The sequence below is a fragment of the Limulus polyphemus genome, unplaced genomic scaffold, assembly GCF_000517525.1.
Source record: "Limulus polyphemus unplaced genomic scaffold, Limulus_polyphemus-2.1.2 Scaffold2086, whole genome shotgun sequence".
Taxonomy (NCBI): domain Eukaryota; kingdom Metazoa; phylum Arthropoda; class Merostomata; order Xiphosura; family Limulidae; genus Limulus; species Limulus polyphemus.
This window is the reverse complement of record NW_013667696.1, coordinates 132,161-153,202: the sequence shown is the minus strand read 5'-3', so window position 1 is coordinate 153,202 and position 21,042 is coordinate 132,161. Positions and strand designations below refer to the sequence as shown.

At 33.3% G+C, this 21,042-nt stretch overlaps 1 protein-coding gene across 1 annotated transcript in view; it reads right to left on the bottom strand.

Moving 5' to 3' along the window:
• LOC111087384 (cilia- and flagella-associated protein 74-like) overlaps window positions 1–21,042 on the bottom strand; it is a 61,924-nt gene that overhangs the window by 21,725 nt on the left and 19,157 nt on the right. The window contains exons 7-9 of the mRNA XM_022393840.1: window positions 14,701–14,944; window positions 7,503–7,679; window positions 4,688–4,788 (exon numbers count right to left, since the gene is read on the bottom strand). Coding sequence (XP_022249548.1) covers window positions 4,688–4,788; window positions 7,503–7,679; window positions 14,701–14,944 — 522 coding nt within the window. The remainder of the gene's footprint in view (window positions 1–4,687; window positions 4,789–7,502; window positions 7,680–14,700; window positions 14,945–21,042) is intronic.

Below are 21,042 nucleotides of genomic sequence, written 5' to 3'. Positions count from 1 at the left end.
AGGACAGCTAATGTTAGCAGGTTTAAAGTCTAGAACATCATCTGTTTTCACAGCTGGAGATAATTACCAAGAGTTTAAAAAATTAAGCTCAATGGGAGTTGCAACCATTACTTTCTGAAATATTGATGGTGAGATGTTTGTACAGTAATCTGACATGTGATAATCACTCTCACTATCTAGCTGAGTGACAGCAACATTTCTGCAGAGAACACAACACAATACTCACTAGGTACACAGCTAGGCCTTCTGATGCTATTAAATGTAATGTCTAGAATATTTTCTGGTGACAGGACTGAAAATGATCACTAAGATTTCTGGTGGATCTAAAGGTTGTAAGGACTTCGATATCCTTGTTTTCCTAGCATGAAGGTAGAAAATTGCAGGATGTTTGTGAAAAACCACCTGAGATGACTTGTGTGTATGTATGGGTAAATTTTAATATTCATACACATGTATATAAGAGCTGTACATGACTTTCACACGTACAGTGAGGGAGATGTGTTCTTAATCAGCACTGATTATGAATTAGACCATGATAAATGTTAGTAAAAAAGTCCTTGTTTTGTATGAATTTAGTTTTCTGTGATGCTGACAGGAAGGGGTGATTCAACCCACAGTTGGCAATTCAATATCAGGATAGTACAGTGACCAGTGTTTGTGGCTGTCTAAGACAGTAAATGTGTTTTATTGTTGAATATTGTATTAGCCTGTGTTAGTCTGAGCTTCTCTTGATATATGCTATATTATGTAGCAGGTGCATGAATCCTAAATAAAGGAATTTCCATTAAAAATTCTTAGTTTGGCCAAATTCTGCCTGTGATTATTTATTTTCTGATGATGAAAGAGAGAGAGTAGAGCTTATTGGCTCATAGGTGGCAGTATGGTATCAGATGTATGGTTTTTGAGGTTTACAGAAATAACTCTTGAAATGATCACAGTTATTGTGTGTAAGTCCTGAGGCAGTGTGTTGAACAGTATATCTGATATGCAATTTTGATATAAATATATATATGTGTGTGTGTGTGTATATAGCATTATACATATATAGTTGTTTTTAAGTGGTTTGTCACACATATATGACCTTTACAGAAACTTGTTCATGTATGTTGTATTACATATATGAATCAATTACATTCAGAACATAACTGACAAGCAATAAAAGAATAATAATAAAAAATAAACAAGGAATTCAATTTGAATTTTAAGAGTCCACCAATGAAGTGAAATTATGATTATTGGCCTATGAAGATGTGGTGTACTCAATATTTGTGTTCATGTTGGTGAAAGAAAAATAACAGGTGAGCTCACACTACATTTGAAGTAAAACATTGTCTTATCCACTGTTTTTGGCAATGCTAGTGAAGAATGTTTTTGAATTAACATTTCCACGAGTGAGTGAAATTATCTATAGCAATGCAACCCACTGAAAGATGCTTATGTGCCATTATAAAATTAAAATTGGTGCAAGTAATGTTATTTGATTTTAGTGTGATGTGTTCAATTATGTAGATTGAAATATTGTATATGCAAACATTCTACACTAAATATTTTTTGACATTTCTACCTCCATTTGAGTTGTAATTAGAACACATATTAGTGTGGATTATGAGTTCATGTTTGTTTGGTTTTTGAATTTCATGCAAAGCTACATGAGGGTTATCTGTGCTAGACATCCCTAATTTAGCAGTGAAAGACTAGTGGGAAGGCAGCTAGTCATCACCACCCACTGCCAACTCTTGGACTACTCTATTACCAATGAATAGTGGGCTTGACCATCATATTATAATACCCCCATGGCTGAAAGGGTGAACATGTTTGGTGGGACTGGGATTCAAACCCACAACCCTCAGATTTTGAGTCGAGCTCCCTAACCACCTGGCCATGCCAGGCTGTATGAGTTTATGACTGGAAGCAGAAAGTAAAAATATTGTGGAACTACTTTATGGTTGTTTTGAGTTGTATCTTTCTTGTATCAAAGTCACAGGAATACTATATGCTTGTGCTAATGGTATCTCATTGTTGGACATTAGAAGAGAATGTATGCACAGGCCTGACCCAAACTTAGTTACTTATTTAGTAATAAGTACTTGTAGTTTAATTTCCTTTACCCATTGTACGAAGGCTTTGTTAGCATAGCAATCAGACCATGGTGGAAGATTCAGATACATGTGAGAAGTAGATATGATGGCTGTAGTAGTTTGGAAATGACACAGCAGCAATAACAGTTATACAATGGTTGAGTTATACCAGTATGAGCTCTAACTTTTTCTATATAAGGTGACTTTCTTGACTCTTTGGACCATCTGATTTTTTCAGTTGACCATAAGCTTCAACTTTCATTTGTTTGCATGACACACCTAATCGCTCTTCATAATTGAAGAAAACAACATGTTCAGTAACTTTGAGGGTTATTCTGAAGTTTCCGAGACACCAGGAGTTAGCCTCATGGCAACTGATATGGAGTCAATGGACGTTCCCAGAAGCTACTAAAAGCTTACAATGATGCGACAAGAACCAATGGTACCCTAATAACCATCATACCATTCCCAGAAGCTTCCCCACCTGGGAGACAACCATGTTCAATATCCTGGAGCCAAAAATGTTGGCCTTTCAACTTATGCAGCCAACTCTGTCACCAACAACCACACCACAAATAAATTAGACCATCAAGTACAAAAGGAGCTGAGCTCCCTCAAGTGTCCGATCAGTAACTGAAATGAAACATTTAACCACCAAAATTATATGTGCACAAACACACACATCCTAAGGGACCACAAGAGCAGGAAGTCTAGGGGGACTTTTCCAGAACTCAATGCTGAGAAATCATCAAAGAAACAGTGGGGAGAGTGTCCTTATTCCATTCTGGTTTCTTCTAGTTTTGACCTTTTCTGCTGGTCTAATGATCTACAAAAAGCCATCAATGTTGTCAGATAGTTGACAGAAGAATGTGTAGTTTCCCATGGTGTCATTGACCTCTGTATACTTTAGAGCAAAATTTGATCCTGAAACAACACTGCTTAGACCAAACTTATGACTAGAACTGAGGTCTAGGTGTCAATGGGAAGAAAAGAGAAGAACGGGCTGGGATCAGAGGGCTTTTCCAAAATAGCATGAGAATTTCACCAGGTCCACGTGGAGCTGGAAAAGATGAACTGAGCCACAGCTGAAAGAATGGAGATACTCCAGAAGACCATCTCTGTCCACTGCTCTGGAGAGTCTGATTTTGAACACGTGTGACTCCAGGTAAGTACTGAATGTAAATATGAACATGATTTTTTTTATTTTCCATTTTGTTATTTTATTGTACTCTATTTTCATTATTACATATTATCTTAAGGGCTTTGTGTATTATATATAAAATTATGTTTTAGAGGGTTTCATTGTTTTAATTGCATATATACTTCAAATGTACCAAATTTACTGTGTTCAGAGGCACTTTTTGGTATTTTTGTTAAGGTCTGTGTATTTGTAGCATATCTACAGTTTGCGTAAATATGTATATAAATGAAATGTTTATTTTATAATGTATAAAGTTTGAGTAGGGTTGTCTTTTTGTACATATTAGGTGTATTTCTTGTCTTTTGTTTTTATCTGTTTCATGTATTTAATTAAAGGTATTATGATTTATTTGAATGTACCAGGTTTCTGTATATAATCATTAAATGGTTTAAATAAACTTGTTATATATGTTGCAAGAATTGTCATATTTCCTTTTTTTATGGTGATCATTTGTATGTATGTATATTAATACTTATAATATAAGATATTGCTTTTGTTACTTAAGTTTCTTTTTTTAGCTTTTGTCTTTTGTAATATGATTAATGGTTTTGTATTTAAAGGTAACATTTAAATAGTTTTCTGATTTTCATTTTATTATGGTATGAAATTTTCTTTTGTATGCGCGTTTATTTTCTTATAAAGGGTAGTTTAGTATTGTTATTAAATTATTCTGTATATATTTCAATCATTACTAAGGAATATCTTTTATGTCATTTTATTTGTATTTAAGTTTTATTACCAAGACTTTTTCATTTTTAAAATATTTTGTCCTTCTCTGTCTCATCTATGTGGCACGAGAAATAAGGTGCATCCACTGTTTTTTTTATTTCTGTCAGCTTAGTATTTGGATTTTGGTCTAATATAAATCTCCTAAGGTGGCTGATCCTCGTAAGATATTATTTGGATTAGGGCTAAAATCACTGATAACAAAGAGGGTACCCAACTGATGAATCAATGCAATCTAATTATTATAAGTTTTGTTTTATGGCAATGTATACTCCTAATTATATTGGCATACTAAATTAGCTACATTATTTACAAGGTTAATTTTTACTTCTGATCTATGTAGGTAGCTTGATTTATCAGAATTTATTGACAATATGAATTTATGAAAAGTACAAAGTTTGATGAAGAGTGTTACAACATAACAATCAGTGAAACAATAGATGATATCACTACATGAAGCCCTATGACATAACCTGACTTGAAACTATATTCTGCATTTTCATGAAATAGGGGTAACTTGAATTGATTACTAAACAGCATGTTTAAAAATATAAGACAAAAATATTTTGTTCTTTACTATATTTCAATTACATTATTCTCTTTTTCTTTCTAAAATACCAGTACGAGATACTTTCTTGTCAATATTCTCAGCATTAGGGTAGAAAACATAATTTTAACTTACCCAACTTCTATTTCTTCAGGTTTCACAGGCTTTAATTCATGAAGCTGGGAGAAATCTTCAATCTCTGTTTGGTCTGTGATTGAAGCAAGTTTTTTGTTTTTCTAAAAAATAATCACGTATAGGCTTAAATGTTGGATTAAATATAGCTTTTTTATTGTATGGATGAGTGCATGTAACATTTTAAAATGTTGATAATTACTCAATTATAACAAGATTATTTGTATCTATAAAACAATTACATGTATGATGCGTGTATCACTGGATAATTCACTTATGACAAGCCTAAAAAAGGTATTAGTGTATGAATGGTTACTACTAAGTGTACATAGTTCATGTATGACTGAGACCTTGTTACCCTCAAATATTTCTTAGATGCTATTCATAAAAATAAAATTGATATGTAGAATTTATTATTCTTCAAGTTTTCAGTGCCTATATAATTAACTTAAGTATTTTTTATTTTTTCTGTGTTGCAACTATTACTTAAAGAGGTTTCACCAGATATTTTAATATTTTGGAAATTAACATACCCAAAGATTTTCAGTAATTCTGACTACCAATAAATATATATATTGTTTCCTTCAGATATTCTCAATAACAGACTATGTCAACTTTTTTATCAAATAAACTTTAGAAAAACGATTTTAATTCACAAAAATAATAAAATGAATTATAACTGTCCCTGTAATAGAATGACTTTTACAAACACGAGTTAGCATATATAAGTTATTATTAAATCAGATTTAATTAAATATATGATCCAAGGTCAGTATTTTACACAAGACAAACAATAAAAAAATGAACATTAGAAAACCTTCAATTAATGGTGAACAGTAGAATGATGGCAGTAACAAACAATTAATTCTTGAAAGTTTCAAAATATACATATTCCATCTTCACCAAGCTATGTTGAACAGGGTAAAATATTAGGTATAAAAATTTATAAAATTCAAACATTTTATAAAAAGTAATTAAAATATAGAATAAAAAAATGAAGTAAATCAAAAGACAAACAAATAAAAAAATAATGTAAAAATTGTGACAGTATTATACAAGTTATTCAGAAGAGACTTAATTGCAGTGAAGCTGTGTTATTTTTTGAGTTGGGAGTTCATTTATAATAGATAAACTTTCTTTAATTAAAAGTTCAATATTAGATGATCCAGATGAGATGACTTTGAAATTTGTAATCCAGATGGGGTGGTTGTTGTTTTCACTATATGTTCAAATTGTGGAGTCTGGTGGAGTTGAAAGTTTTTAGCAGTTCTGATTGATACTCCAATATATTCGCAGGCTCACAGGTGTAATTGGTGTATAGTTTTGCCAATGCAAATGGCATTACAACCACCATTTGTGTATTTATATACACGATCGTGAAACACATAGGGGTACGTAATAGGTCATTAGATCTGAACAGCTTTTGTATTTTGAAAGGTGATTTAAATACTATTTATAGTTGAACTTGTGGATAAAATGTTTTAATTATTCTTAAAATTTGTGACTTCACTATAAAAAATTTGCTTACCTAAAAAACGTAATGATCTGTCTTAATGGGTATTTTTCAACAGTGCATGGTTTCTTTGTGGGTTCATGGTTTGAATAAAATGTAAGGAATAGTCATTATGTATTAGAATATTCTGTAAGGTAGTGATTTCAGTATGAAGAGAGAGGTAGTTAGAACAGATGTTATATGCTCATTTAAAGGAATTGTTGAATCGAGTATGTAAGTCTGTATATGTTTTTATGATAAACAGATGTTGTGAAATGGTTATTTAATTTGGATATCAATTAACAAATACATAAATTAATATATTTTCCACTAGAGTTAAATGTTTCTGTAAGATAAATAAAATGATAGATGTTTAATAAAAGAGCTAAATGTAATACAAATACAAATTGTTTTTCATGTTAATGTGATTACTTTTTTTTTTTCTATAATTGATTACAAATGTAGTATTTTCTGCTACACAGATTTCTTATAGAGCACTTAGTTAGTGTGTACTAACTGGAGGTTTAGAAAATATCACAGAGTTCTATCTGACTTCATCACGAGAGAGAGAGAGAGTTCACAACAACAGTCGCTATTCAGAAAAATGGTGAAAGCCATGAACATACTACACAAAACAAGGTCAAGTGTTTGTGGTGGGTATGTTGGACTAGTACAAGAAAAATGAATGAAAGTTTAGTGGATTCCTCTTACAAGCTCTCTGTAAGCTATACTAAATATCCATACATGAAACAAACTCTAAAGTAAATTTAATTACAACAAAAGCTCAAATTAAAGAAATGCCAAAAAAAAAGTCTTAGAATTTAGCAAACCAGTCGAACAAAAGCTAAATCACGCAACAGCTAAACAAAGTTTTCAACATTAGCAAATGTTCTCTCATGTTACACAGACTGCAAAAGTTACTGGTTTTAAATACTAAACATGATATTAATAAAGCCAGGCTTGCTTGTTACTGAAATTCACATGTCACCATTGTCAACTGTAATCTGAACACAGGAGTGTGGCAGACCCTGGCAATTATCCAAATTGCCATTAGGAAAAGACTACCTTCTCTCTCAAAATGTCAGGAGCTATCTAAAATGTAAGGAAAGATAGCTTATTGCCAGTTAGTGGAATTGTGTCTCATATGCATCACAGAAAGGAATGCTGAGTTGTTTACTTGAGCATTTCGGTGCATCAAAACTGAACTGAAACAAAATACAGAAATTTTGAAAAAATTATGTATTAACTAAAGAAGTAGTTAACCCTTGGTATAGTCCTGTACCATGCAAATTTCAGACTTACAATATATATAATATGTAAACTTACTGGCAATTTTTGCTGCATTTCTTTCTCCTTCAATAAGAGTTGTTGTTGTAGGTGTATTTTTTGTTGCAAATCCTCCTTGGCTTTTCGTTTTTGTTTTTCTGTTTCTAGTTTTGCTGCTTGTAATTTTACTTCAGTTTCATCTAGTTTTGGATGGAAGGTTACGATAATTTTAAAGTTCTGAAAATATAACATAAATATACGTATATAATTTCAACTTAGGGAAAAAGGACCAAAGGCAAAGTGTGGCATAGATATACACATGTTTAACAAGAAAACTGTATAGAGTATGCAATAAAACTAACATCACAGATTTGCATATCCATATACACCCATATTTAAAGCTATATACATCTTCTCTGTAAGATGAAGGTTCATGAGCTTATGATAGCTCACATAACTATAATTTACTTTCATTTAATAAGATGTTTACTAAAAATGGTATATTTACCTCTCAAGTACCAGCTCAAGACCCACTATTTTCTAAAAATGTTATACTTATTTGCCATGTACTTTTACTAGATCCTGCACCTTCTGTAGTTACTAAATCATATGTCATTTTAACATGTTGTATTTACTTGGAACCAAAGTGATGTTTTGTTTTGATGAAAAACTTATCTTTGGCAAGATAAAAACAAAAAGGGAAAATACTTACAAAATGAAAGCATAATAATGTGTGCTTTTTAAAGGAAATGGAAGAATCTTTAATTATGATAAATAAAAGCTGAATACAAATGTAAGTACCTGGAATATTCATGATGTTTTATCTCAACATTTCAGTATGTATTCAAGGTAAAAAAAAATTCTGTAACATTAGAGTAGTATTTGCAAATATATCTTAAATTTAGGATTTTCTAAGTATGTTAGTTTACTTTCTGTTTTTCTTTATATTAAATTTTTTTTTTCTGATTTTTTCTCGCTTGCTCCAGTTTTTATACCCTACTCTCCACCTGCGTCAATGCACCCTCTATCCTGATACTGTATATAAGCACCTCTTTCAGATAATGTTATCACTTTTTCGAGACGAACTCAATCTGCAGTCTCTAACACCAGTTCTTAGTGGGGTGGTTCCCAATTGAGCAGTGGCTATAGACAGAATCTATTCTGTGTACCAATGTACTGAGGGGCTTATGTTGAGACCTTTGAATAGGGGCGAGACTATGACTCCCTGTAGGAGCCAATGAAACTTGAGATGGATGGCAACAACAACAGGGATGAATGTAGAAGTGGAGAATTGAACCAATGTGCATGATAACAATGGTTCCAGCTCATCATCAGAGAAGTTGGTGATCCTGAGAGTCTTCCAACAAAGTGTAGTATAAGGAAAACAAAATGTTGGATTTTAGAGTTGCAATTCCATTGACATACCCTGTGTCACCAGGGGACATTGTTCGATTCAGGTGAACTAAAAACTTTGCCTTAGAGCCCATAAATTGGAGGAGCAGAAGTATTATTTGAGAGCTGGTATATGCTTCCACCTAGTGGTGGTAGGCTAAATTATGAAGTTCCAATAACCTTGTAACTGAGAAGTAACCTCCCTGCATGAACCACAATGTCCTTGAATAGAGAGAAAACTAAATATCCACTCCCAGACCTTTCAGTCATCAAGTAAGGTGCAGGCACACATAAATACTCTGAACCTTCTAAAATCTTGGGCATCTTAACCTAGTGCTGGCTGAGACTGTGTGGGAGATAGTCTACCTGCCATCACAGGTTCCTGTGAGTGAGGCTAAGCAGATTTTCCTTGGACATTTAAAGGTACAGCCAATGATGGTCTGGATAATTCCTTTAAGCATTTCAATTAGTGTTATGTCTGGAATAAATAGATTTGGTGACAGACAGTGCAGTGCCTGTTGCTGAATCTAGATGAGTATGGATGACAAAGAAGATGATGATGTGGTATAAAGTCATACCATGTGTTTCCCACTCCATAATTAATATGTGAATTTGTTCAAAATTTCAGTATTTTCTCTCAGTTCAGTTTAGATGTGGAAAGTTATTCAAGTAAACACATTTTAATTTTGCTTCTTGTTAGCTTCGTTTGAGACCCAATATCCCTAATTGGCAAGTTACCAAATTTCTTGCTGGGAAGACAGCACATGATGTTCAGTAATAGAAATATGTTTTTTATGTCATCAAACTGGGTAACTGTTTGGAGTTTTGCCTTTCCTAGCACTAAAACAGGAGTGGGTGGAGATTATGTGCAGAATAAAATTTGTTTGCAAATCTGACTTAAGTTGTTATTGTATGCTTTGTATTAAAAGCCAGGTTTTCCTTTGTTTATTCCTTGCATATTTTGCAGAGATTTTTCTGAAACTTTAAACTTGTATTGAACTGTAACTTTAATTTGACTTTGAATGTATACTGTGACTAAAGTGAGATTTTGGTAAGATATTTTTGCTTGACTTATTTTCAGAGCTTTTGCAATATTTTACCTTTATTATAACTCTGACTTTGTTATATTTTACCTTAACTTAAGTAGTACACAGTTTTAGTTTCACTTACAGAGAGGCATACACTGGTAAGATAGCTTATTAAGATTTCACTTCATTTCTCTGTTTGTGATTTAGCTGTAGGTAAATAAAGATCATTTTGTGTGGATTTTTCGTGATTTGACTGTTTTTATTCTGATAAACTTAGATAGTGATTGTAGAGATAAACAGAAACACCCCATAACATGATGTCCTTTTGAACCTTCTGTTAATGGGTCCTCATTGACTTCTATAAAGACAATCTGTGAGCCAGAAAATACCACAATTGGTACTTGTCTGGTTGCCTGAGAGGAGTTAAACAAGGAAACAATAGTGGAGAATCAGCATAAACGTTTCAACAGTAAGCCATAGTTCTGATGATGAACTTCTGGCTGATATCACCAAGATTAACTGCGAAATCAACAGTTTGGATAACAAATGGATGAAAAAAAAATGGCATTCCTAACGTTTCTGAGCTATCAAGAGAGGTTTCATAGTGAAATATCTGCAATGTATCATGTGATAACCACTTAAATATTACACAGTCAGGGCAGTTTTTGATCACATGTGGCCATTAATTTCCAAGCTACCAAGTAGTTTCTTTGAGAGATGTCTAAAGGAAAACAATTATTTTTATATCAAGAATAGTTGATGTTAGGAGATTTAATACCTAGAATATCACAGAATTTAAAAACCAAGCTCAAAGGACATTGCAACCCTTACTTTCTGAGCTAGCAAGTAACTTTCAGTGGCAAGATGTTTGTGTAATATTTTGTGATAATTGCTTGCATTAACTAGCTGAATAGTAATATAATTTCTATAGAGCAATATACACAATATTCACTAGACATATAACTAGAACATTTATAGTTGACAGGACTGTGAATAATTGCTAAGATTTCTACTACATAACGTCCTTACATCAACCACAATTTTCCCCTATTCAATGAAAACTCTACATGATCTTAAAAAAACTTCTCTCTCATGAACACAGTTTACAAACTATTGGAATCAGCATCAAACAGAAAAAGTAGCACATTCAAACTAAATTTTGCATAAACAAATCTTTTTATTGTATCACATAAACATCGTCTGTGGTATTGAGGTACGCTGATTTCTAATAGAAAGTTTTAAGTGGAATACAAAAGGTTTCATCTAGAAATGATATGGAGAAAATATTTTCAAAGATGAACAGCAAAGAAAAAATAAGCAAACACAAAAGAAGAAATCAAATCAAATCTGTATTCACAAGTAAAGATGTACTGGGGTCTTTATCAATACTTGCTTAATTAAATACTTGTTATTAACTGATAAACTCTTTCAAGTCAGACAAGCCCTAGTGTTGTATTCCACAAATCTAAATTACCCATGTAAATAATCATTCCTATTATCCATTCTAAAGTAGATAAATCCCAGTATAAACTGTTTTGCATAAGTTTCTGTACAACCCTTTAAAATGAATATGACTTCACTACGGGAGCACATCACACAAGGCAGAGGGCCAAGCAAGTATAAGCTGTACAAAAAAAAAGTGGTTTTAACTTTTGTCCATCCTAGAGAATCAGCATAAGTTGAAAACCTTTCAATATCCAGTTTACAAGGATGCTACTAATTAATTGCAAAATACCTGTATAAAAATGCACAAAAATGTAAGTGAACATTCCAAAATAAAGATATCTTCTTATATTCTTCACAGTTATTGAGGATGAAATTAATAGTATTTTGTATCTTCTGGTGGGCATGTTTTTGTGAGATTAGTTCTGTTGTAGATTGTGTATGTGTGTAAGTGTATATATATTTTATAATATGGTACTTGGTGTTCCCAATTTGAACAGGACTTTGTGTGACACATGGACTAAACTGCCAGGTCAGAAATCATAAAGTTCAGACATAGACATCCCTAATTTAGAACTGCTTATCAGATGGAGGGTAACCAGTCAGCAGTATGCCACTTAAGTGGCTAACTCTAAACTAAATAGCAAGATTGACTACTGGAGTTATACCACTCCTATGGGCTGAAAGTATGTTTGATGGCACATTGTGCCTCCAACCTCGCATCTTCAAGTCATTTGCAGGTTGTTACACTAAATACTAGATCAAACCTCACCTATGTTCTTATTGGTATTAAAATACACACACACATGCTACAAGTCTCTTCTTCTATTGAAATCTCTAGATAGATGATAACAGAATGTTATTTCCTAAAAAAGTTGCATGTCAGAAAACTTGAAAAAAAACAACTTAAAAATCACCAGAGGCTAAAAGAAAACAGTTTTCATTAAACATAAAAGATCCCAAAAAAACAATCAAAAACTATTTTACACTAGAATTCTGTAAATAATCATGGGATCAAAGTTTAATTCATATAAAATTTCTATAAGTTGTTTATCTTGTAAAGATATAAAAATTCATGAAAAAGAAACAGTTTTTTGTCTATTGGTTCTTGTTTGGTGTGTAAATATTTCTATTTGCTAGAATAAACCCATTGGTATTTTTATCTCAATGTTAACATTTTCCTAAATTGAAAATGTATTTCTAATAGATATTACTTCTTCTCACAATAGCTTTTCTCGACTTATACTGCCTTCTATGAGAACAAATTTTCACTTCCCACTAGCCTTGATACTTCCACCCACCCTCATATGTATTCATGTAAGACAACTGCATGCTGTCAGGTGGCAACCCTCCACGAATAAGAGTGTGACAAAACTTCTTTTGTTCTAGTGCCCCTTCTTCCATGCAGAACTTAATCACTTTGAGATTGGACAGTAAATACAGAACCTACACTGAAAGTTTGGTGGGAAGTGTGAAAAAATGTAAGTATCTATCAGAAATACATTTTCAGTTTAGGAAAATGTTAACTTCCAATACAATATCTTACCTTCACAAATAGCTAGAATCCCACATTGAGTTAGCGAAGAGTCTGGTGAAAAAATGATCTCCCTTTAGAAAGCATCCAAAGAAAGACCATGGGGTTTGCAAATAAATTGAAGGCAACACTCCTGTGAAAGACTGCACTACTTCTGAACCAGGTATACTCTTTGCCCACATGAAAATGTATAGCAATAAGGGCAGAAACAAAGGAAGGACCTACCCTGGATTATCCTGTATGCACACCCTACAGAATTCGCACCATATCTGCTAGAAATGGACATGCAGGGATGGTAAGAAGGTGGACAGCAAAGTGGGGGTGCATCTCCAGTCTAGAATAGTATTGGGATCGTATCATCAAGTCTGTGGTAAGAGGAGGGTACTCGGCTATGAAATTAAGGGACCCTCGGTGTTGAATGGTTAGGGTGTATTGGACTGTAAATGGGAGGTCTACCTCAACCAACACCAGAAGAACTGTGATAGGAATATCCAGTTCATGGTAGGAGGAGGTACCTCTACCTGTCATCTCCGATACAGGTACTGGCAGGAAAGAGGAGCCTACGCATGCCAAGGACCTGTCTCAGTATGTACGCACATCCAACACAACTATCACTATATCCGCCAGGACAGTAGTAAGAGGAACAGCAAAGTGGAGTTGTATCTCCACTTCATCACCAGGCTGCATTGGGAATGTATCACCCAGTCTGCAGTAGGAGTGTACCCAGTCACACATGTGAGGACTTATGTGACTAGTTAAAGTTCCAACCATCATAGACCAGCCCTGAAGGCCCGGAAGGAAGTGCACCAAAGCCCAACGAACTGTGAGGAGCTCTCGGGAGTTGAAAAAGGAGAGAGGACTCTGAGAGAGTCCACCATCTCAAATCCTCCTGAGTGACCAGATAAGCACCTCAACCAGAAAAGGAAGCATCCATAAAAGGTGAAGTTCCAATTGAGGAGGAAGAGGAACATCTAGAGGGGTGTCATCCCTATCTAACTACCAGGCAAAGTTGGTCAGTAAGGAAGAAGAAAGGATGAGAGGGGCATCTAATAAATCCTGAACAAAGCTCCTCTGGACCCATAAAACTCACTGAAGGTAACACATGTGGTCATAACCAAGAAGGATGAGGGCTTCCTGAGGAGCCAAAGTCCCCAAAAGAGAGAGAAACTCTCACACTGTGGGAGAAGGAGAGGAGGAGAACTGTGAACTAGAAGTACCATAGTCTTCCACCAAAGAGGCAAAGTTTGGGCCCAACTGAGAAGAGAATAAAACAACACCCCAAAATGAACCAGGTAGTGCATGGGGGTGGTGGTGAGAAAAAATATCATTACCTACCCCAATCATCCAATTCAAGCTGCTACTATTAGGAGAAATGGAGTATGAAAGCAGAGTCAGCCTGTGAGGAAGTCAGAAAAAGCCAGTCATCCATGTAATGGTGGAACTGAAGGTTCTGGATATAAAAAAGATGGGCAAATGCCCGAATCACCTGACAAAAAACGTATGGAGTCAATGCAAGTTTGAACAGAAGAGCATGGACTGAAACACACATCTCTGGGGGTCAAAGCGAAGATAATGTGTAAGTATGCATCCAACACATCAACTGCCATCATCTAGAAACCAACAGGGAAAACCAAATGAAGGACTCCAATGTGAAATGTGGGAGGACTAAGATATTGTATTGGAATTATAGTTTCCTATCTTAACCAGTAATTAATATGAATGGTTTAACAATTGTTTTATCCTTGCTATATTCCTTTAGAAGAAACTGCTGGAAAGAAAAATAATTAAGATGATCTTTGAGATTTTTACTTTTTCTATCATCAAATTCTATTACAAAGAGAAAAAGAAAATAAGCTCTCACCTTCCCTTCTTCAACAGTACCAACAAGAGGGGAAATTGTTATTGGTGCATCTTCAGATACTACAAACTCAAACGAAACAGGATTTTCAGTCAAATTGGCAGGTTTTTTAGAAAGTGATGGTTGTCTCAGATGAAGTGTCACATTACTGTAGTGATTCATTGGAGTTGGTGGAAAATGGACAACAGGTGAAGAAATGACCAGTGGTAGCTGTACTCCTTTGCCAGTACATTTTAGATGAAACTGTCTAATATATACACACAAAGAAAAAACTTTTTCACCTCCTCAAACGAAGTATATAATCTTTAAAAAAGTTTAGTCTACAAACTTAAAATGGTCTAAAATTGCATTTTAAACTACTCAACATATTTAAAATGCAAATTCAATAGTTTCTGAAAAGATTGAAAAAAGATGCATAATGGCAACTTCCTATTTTGAGTACAAAAATACAGGGTGTACACAAATGAATGTTGGGGTTTTCTAAGCAGATTGGCAAAAAACAGATACTCACTGTGAATTGAACTTTTCTTTATTTGATTCACCAAAATTTTTATTGTATATGCAGTTTTATCCTTTTCAAAAGGTTTTTAAAATGGTATTACACAACTTCAATGTGTGCACCATTAACAACATGGCACACATCATATTGATAATCAATTTCTGTCCATACTTGGTCGAGAGTCTCTGGCATAACACTTTCAATTGCTCTAGTGATGCTTTGTCATAAGTAAGCCAAATCAGCAATCTTTTCGCTGTACACAATGTTCTTCACAGAAAGAAGTCTAGAGGCATGAGTTCAGGATTCCCTGGGGGCAATGCAATTGGCCTGTTTCTTCCAATCCCTCAGTCGGAGAATCTGGCATTCATCGATCTGCAGGAACACAAAATTTTTTAGCATGTCCAGATAGACATTGCTGTTAATTGTTTGCTTGGCAAAGAAAAATGGCCCAATGATGCAATTCCGCATCAAGTTGCACCAAAAATTAACCTTTGGCTCATCTGAGAACAAAATGCTGTTCAGGAACTCCAGTTGGCTATCACATTTTTGGAGCATGTCAATGACAAACACAACTCTCTGCAGCTTGTTATTTGGTTTGATTTCATGTAGTAGTAGTATCTTATATGCATGGACTTTCAGCATCTTTCACATCACATTGTGAAAAGTTGGCTGCGGAACATTTAACTGTAGACTACAGTAATGAATTGGTTTTTCCAAGATTTCTAATGCAGGACTGTTTGATAGCCTCCATATTTTCTTCAGATACACCAGGTCTTCCTATTGATGTCCTTTTTTCGATACTGCCTGTTTCTTTGAATTGTTTGAACCAACTTCAGCTCAGTTAACCACAGAATGCACACTGCCTTTTCTTGAATGCTACTCATTAGAACAGAACCCTGCAACATGAAACACTACTTTTCACAAAACTATATAGGTATATAAATAAGTGGATATGCATAAATGCTGGGTATTGTAGTAGTGACATAATGGCAATGTCACGAAACCTCACCATTCATTTGTGTACATTCCGTACTTTATGTTTTAATTATCCCATTCATCTTCATATTGCTACTGATAGGGTAGGCTGATAATCCAGTACTTAGAAAAGCATTTGTACTAAAAATAAATACAATATAGACAAAAAAAATTAACCATATGTTTTAAACATTATATGTTTCTAATCTGAGAAACACAAAAGATGCACTAAGCAGAGAATGAGTAAATATTATTATTAAGTGTAAAAATGGAAACTATAACTTACAAGTAAAAAAAAGAAAATGTAAGCTTCTATGGGAAGGTTACTATCATGTTGTTGATTGTTGAACTGCAACTGTTTTAGTGTGAACTAGATTAAGTTAGTGAAACGTAATATTTATACATTTTATTTAAGCGATAACACATCAAAATTAGGTTTATTGTTTTCATTAGTATCAAATTATATATTTATTTTAACACCAATGTGTTTATTATCAACATTAGTTATTTATTTCATTTACTTGAATTAACTTTTTACTCCTAAATCAAAAGAACCAGTAATCTAATCTTTTTGATCCTCGATTGGGAAAATAATATATTAGTAATTATAAGAACTTATGTATGACAGTAAAGAAAAATGTACTAATATATCAACCACACTTTATCTTCCATATCCAATATTGAAGAGACCTTTTGCTCAGTACCAGGGTTCATCAGTAGTAACATACTTTTTGTTTCTTTTCTATATTGATATTCATAAGAATGGTTTGAATAATCTATAGATAACAACATTTTTTGACTCTCTTGATTTAATTAATTAAAAATATTTTAAAGAGATACAATGAAAAATCCACACAAACTGTGTCATAAATGAGGTTCATATTACTCATGTCTATAATAGAGAGGTTAATTACATCATGTTAAAATGATTATTGAGCCTCACCACATCTGACCATTCTCTGTCTGACCACTGCACATCTTGACAGGCCCTTCTGCTGTTTCCATTGCAAAAGGCTCTATTGCTGTCAAGTCTAAAGTATACCACTTTTCCCTGCAATTTTCTATAAGCCATTTAGTGTAATAGGATGACAGTTTCCCAGAATCCTTTTGCAATCATCATAAATCCACAGATGCTGTATCTGGTGATATGACCAGTATATCTCCCAATGAATATTAAATTTACTCTCCAACTGCTTGATGTATTATGATGATTGAATGGATATGTCATGGAAGCAACTTGTGTACAAGTTACTTGCATTGTTTTTTCCAGACAGAGATCCTTCTTGATTATGTTGTGTATACTTACCTGGGACATGTGGATGGCTTTTGCCACAGATCTTTGTATTCATGGAGTTTCATTTGCTACATGATGTCCTACTTTGCTTACCATGGCTGGGTATGACTTTTTGCAGGTTTCTTTTGGGATAGTCCTGGTGATTCAAGTTGATCCATATTCCTTTGAGTTCTAACGTTTTTAAGTACAAAGGATATCTTAATCTTTGAAATACATAATTCCTGATCTCAACACACCTTTATCATCCAAGAGTATGGATATTTGCATGAAAACAGATGTTACATGCCCTGCAAAAAACTGATAAGTTTTCAGTTCCATCAACTACCTACAAAATGACAAACAATGTCAAAATGTAGTGCTGACAGTCATTCCACTGGAGTTTTATATCAGCTGTGGCTGTCATGTGAGTTACTGATTTGCATATTCAAAATCATATCAATATAAAATCTTCAACTCTCTGTAATAATTTAAAAGAATAAACTTAAAAGAACACTTTACTCCTGGACAACATGTGTAACATACAGAATCCTCCTGTATATATGCATTTCAACTTTTTTTTTGTAAGTAATAAATCTCTTTTGACACAAAAACAAATTTTTTGGAAAGACCTGCTACCAACCCATCTACCACATAAAAGAGAAAATCTTAGAGTGAGCAACCTTGACATTAATTTCTCAAATGCAGTGATGTCACGAGTGCTTAGAGAAACTGTTTGATGGATCAGTTGTTTTGTTTTCTAGCAGCTCAGTTTCACTGTATACATTTGAGTTAGTTCTTGTCAAAATGCCTACTTGTTGTGCTCCTGGTTGTAGCAAAACTGAGAAAACATCCAATGAATATATTTTTTTTAGTCTACCTTGGGATAATCCAGTGCAACTCAAGTTATGACTTGCAAAGCTTAGACTTGTATACCCACCAGCTAAAACAGCACGAATATGTCAAGACCAATTTGACGAATGTCTTTTGCTTGTTGATCCAAACTGTGAGATCGCACCACATGTGTACACAATGAAAAGGATATTTTTGTCTCCTGAGGCATTCCCATCTATTTTTTCTCACAAACAACTGCAACAAGAAAGGAAAAGTACAAAGAAAAGAAACAGAAAACGTCAAAAAAACAGAGGTAAGTCGTGAGAAAATATTCATGCAAAAAAGAGTGAATGTTTGTAAATAAAATAAATCAACAAATGTAAATAATTAAAAACAGAAATAAATACTAAAAGTTCAGTATATCTTAATAGCAATTCACTATATTAAAAGTATACATATTGTTATAGTTAACATGCTTAAAGGGCAAAGTCCATGAATATGATTGTAACCTATATAGATTACTTCTGATGCTAAAAAAAAGAACACACCAACAAAGATCCAGTTTTAGCCACATTTTGCTTAGAACTTTGACAGATTATGTCCAACGGTTGGATTTTTTGTTTGTTTGTTTGAAATTAAGCACAAAGCTTCACAATGGGCGATCTGTGCTCTGCCCACCACAGGTATCAAAACCTGGTTTCTAGCATTGTAAGTCCACAGACATACCTCTGAGTCACTGGGGGGCAGGTTGGATGCATAAGTTAGAGGAAAATTCAGAAAATTAATATGTCATGCATCATAGCTTGGTCCTGTCAAATTGTAATAATAAAATTCATATTTATCTATGAGTACTGTAAGATCTATGTACCATAAATAATGGTTAAATAAAACAGAACCTTATAAAAAAGTCATTTATTCTCAATATAAATTTGGAGTAATTTTTGTCTAAAATGATCCAGGAAAGTTACTGAGAATTATATTTAAATTTAACAAGAGCATATGTTATGCTCATAGAAAAAGTACACATTATTACAGTTACGTACTTCTGCAGATACATACATATTCATAACAAAATAATGAAAAAAGACACATGAATTATTAGGGAACATTCTCAATCAAACCATTTTTACACATGTATATTACCATTATCTTTTTATTGGGAGGCTGCTTCAACTGTGACCCGACTTTTAGAGAATCAGTCACCATGTCAACAAGACTTTGATGAAGATCAGGAAGAAGGACAGTCTGAAATATGCACAGATTTCACAATACATGAACAGTTAGAAATTATGAAATATACTTGAACAGAGGCAGATATACAACCTGAATTTGTTTGTAATACAGTAACACTACTTTGTGTGCTTTTCAAGAAATGAATATTTTTGCAAATCAACAAATATATTCAATTATGCATTTTTATTTTTTCTTAGCTTCCACATACTTAAGTGATGTATGTGTATGCAGATATATGTGCAGACTGTGTAACAAACCAACAGTAAAATCACTTTCTACACAAAAACTTGCTGTCATTGACCAAAACAGCAACTTGGGCAGACAAGAAGCAACAGTTAGTGATGGCGATAGAACATTATACCTAAAGTGCATACAAGACTAAGTAGCAAAGCCAACCATGACATCCAAGTTGAATGAGTGTAAGAATGACTTGACATTCAAGGTATTCCAAGAAAAAAATTGGACAAAACACCTCACTAGTCTTGCCAGAGCTGCCTCAAGTTCCTCAGAATATTTCCACCAAAGATAAGGCACCAAAAAGGAAATAATTAGGAAAAATTAGGAAACACAAGTCACATTTTCACAAAAACACATAAATCTTCAAAATCAAGGTATTTGATTTTATGTAAGTTAAATATTTGCATTTTCTTGTTATGGTTATGTTTCCATCCATAACATACATTATCTTTATGGAAAAAATAACTGAATAAAAAAATATTTTGGTAAATTTGACAAGTCTTAGTAAGGTGATAATCATATTAATAAATAAAGGTCCATTTGATCATGAAAGAACTGAACTTTATATTAATATACAGTTTCTAGTGAATCTGTATATGGTGAAATAAGCAACACTATTTTTATAATCTGTTCAACTTTGTGTGACATAGTAGCCAAAAAGAAATAATATCATAGGGATTAGATACTATTCATTTGACATCGTTACTGATATTCACTAAGTCATATCATACATAGATCTAATATATGATGGCTATTTAAAATTCCATTTTATTAGGAACAGTGGTGAATTGTGATTTATTCAAACAATAGTAACAGAAAAGAAACACTATAACAGCAAATGATTGCCTTATCCTTATAACATTTCAATTTTTGAACATTATTTATGAGAAGTAAATTTGAAGCAACATAGACTGTATTGTAAGTTCACAAGAGAAATGCCATTTTGGACTAGAAAAGGGTAACAAGATGTATTGTACAACAATATATCATAACATTTTCTAAATAAAAGATCAAAATTGGGTATCTTCTTCTGATATATTGTTTTATTGTTATAAATGTTTTTTTTTTATGTTAATGGTTAAAAAAATCTGCCTTACAATCCATAAACCAGATATATATACACACACAGATACTTTATTACCACAGTTATACATTTAAAATAATGGATGAAGAACATTGTGTTATACATCTGGTTCTGAATATGATTTTATGATAGCTTTCACTACACAAGAAGGGATTGGTCTTCTGTTTCTTTTTCCTAATTTACCTATACATCCATAATAGTAATATACTACTA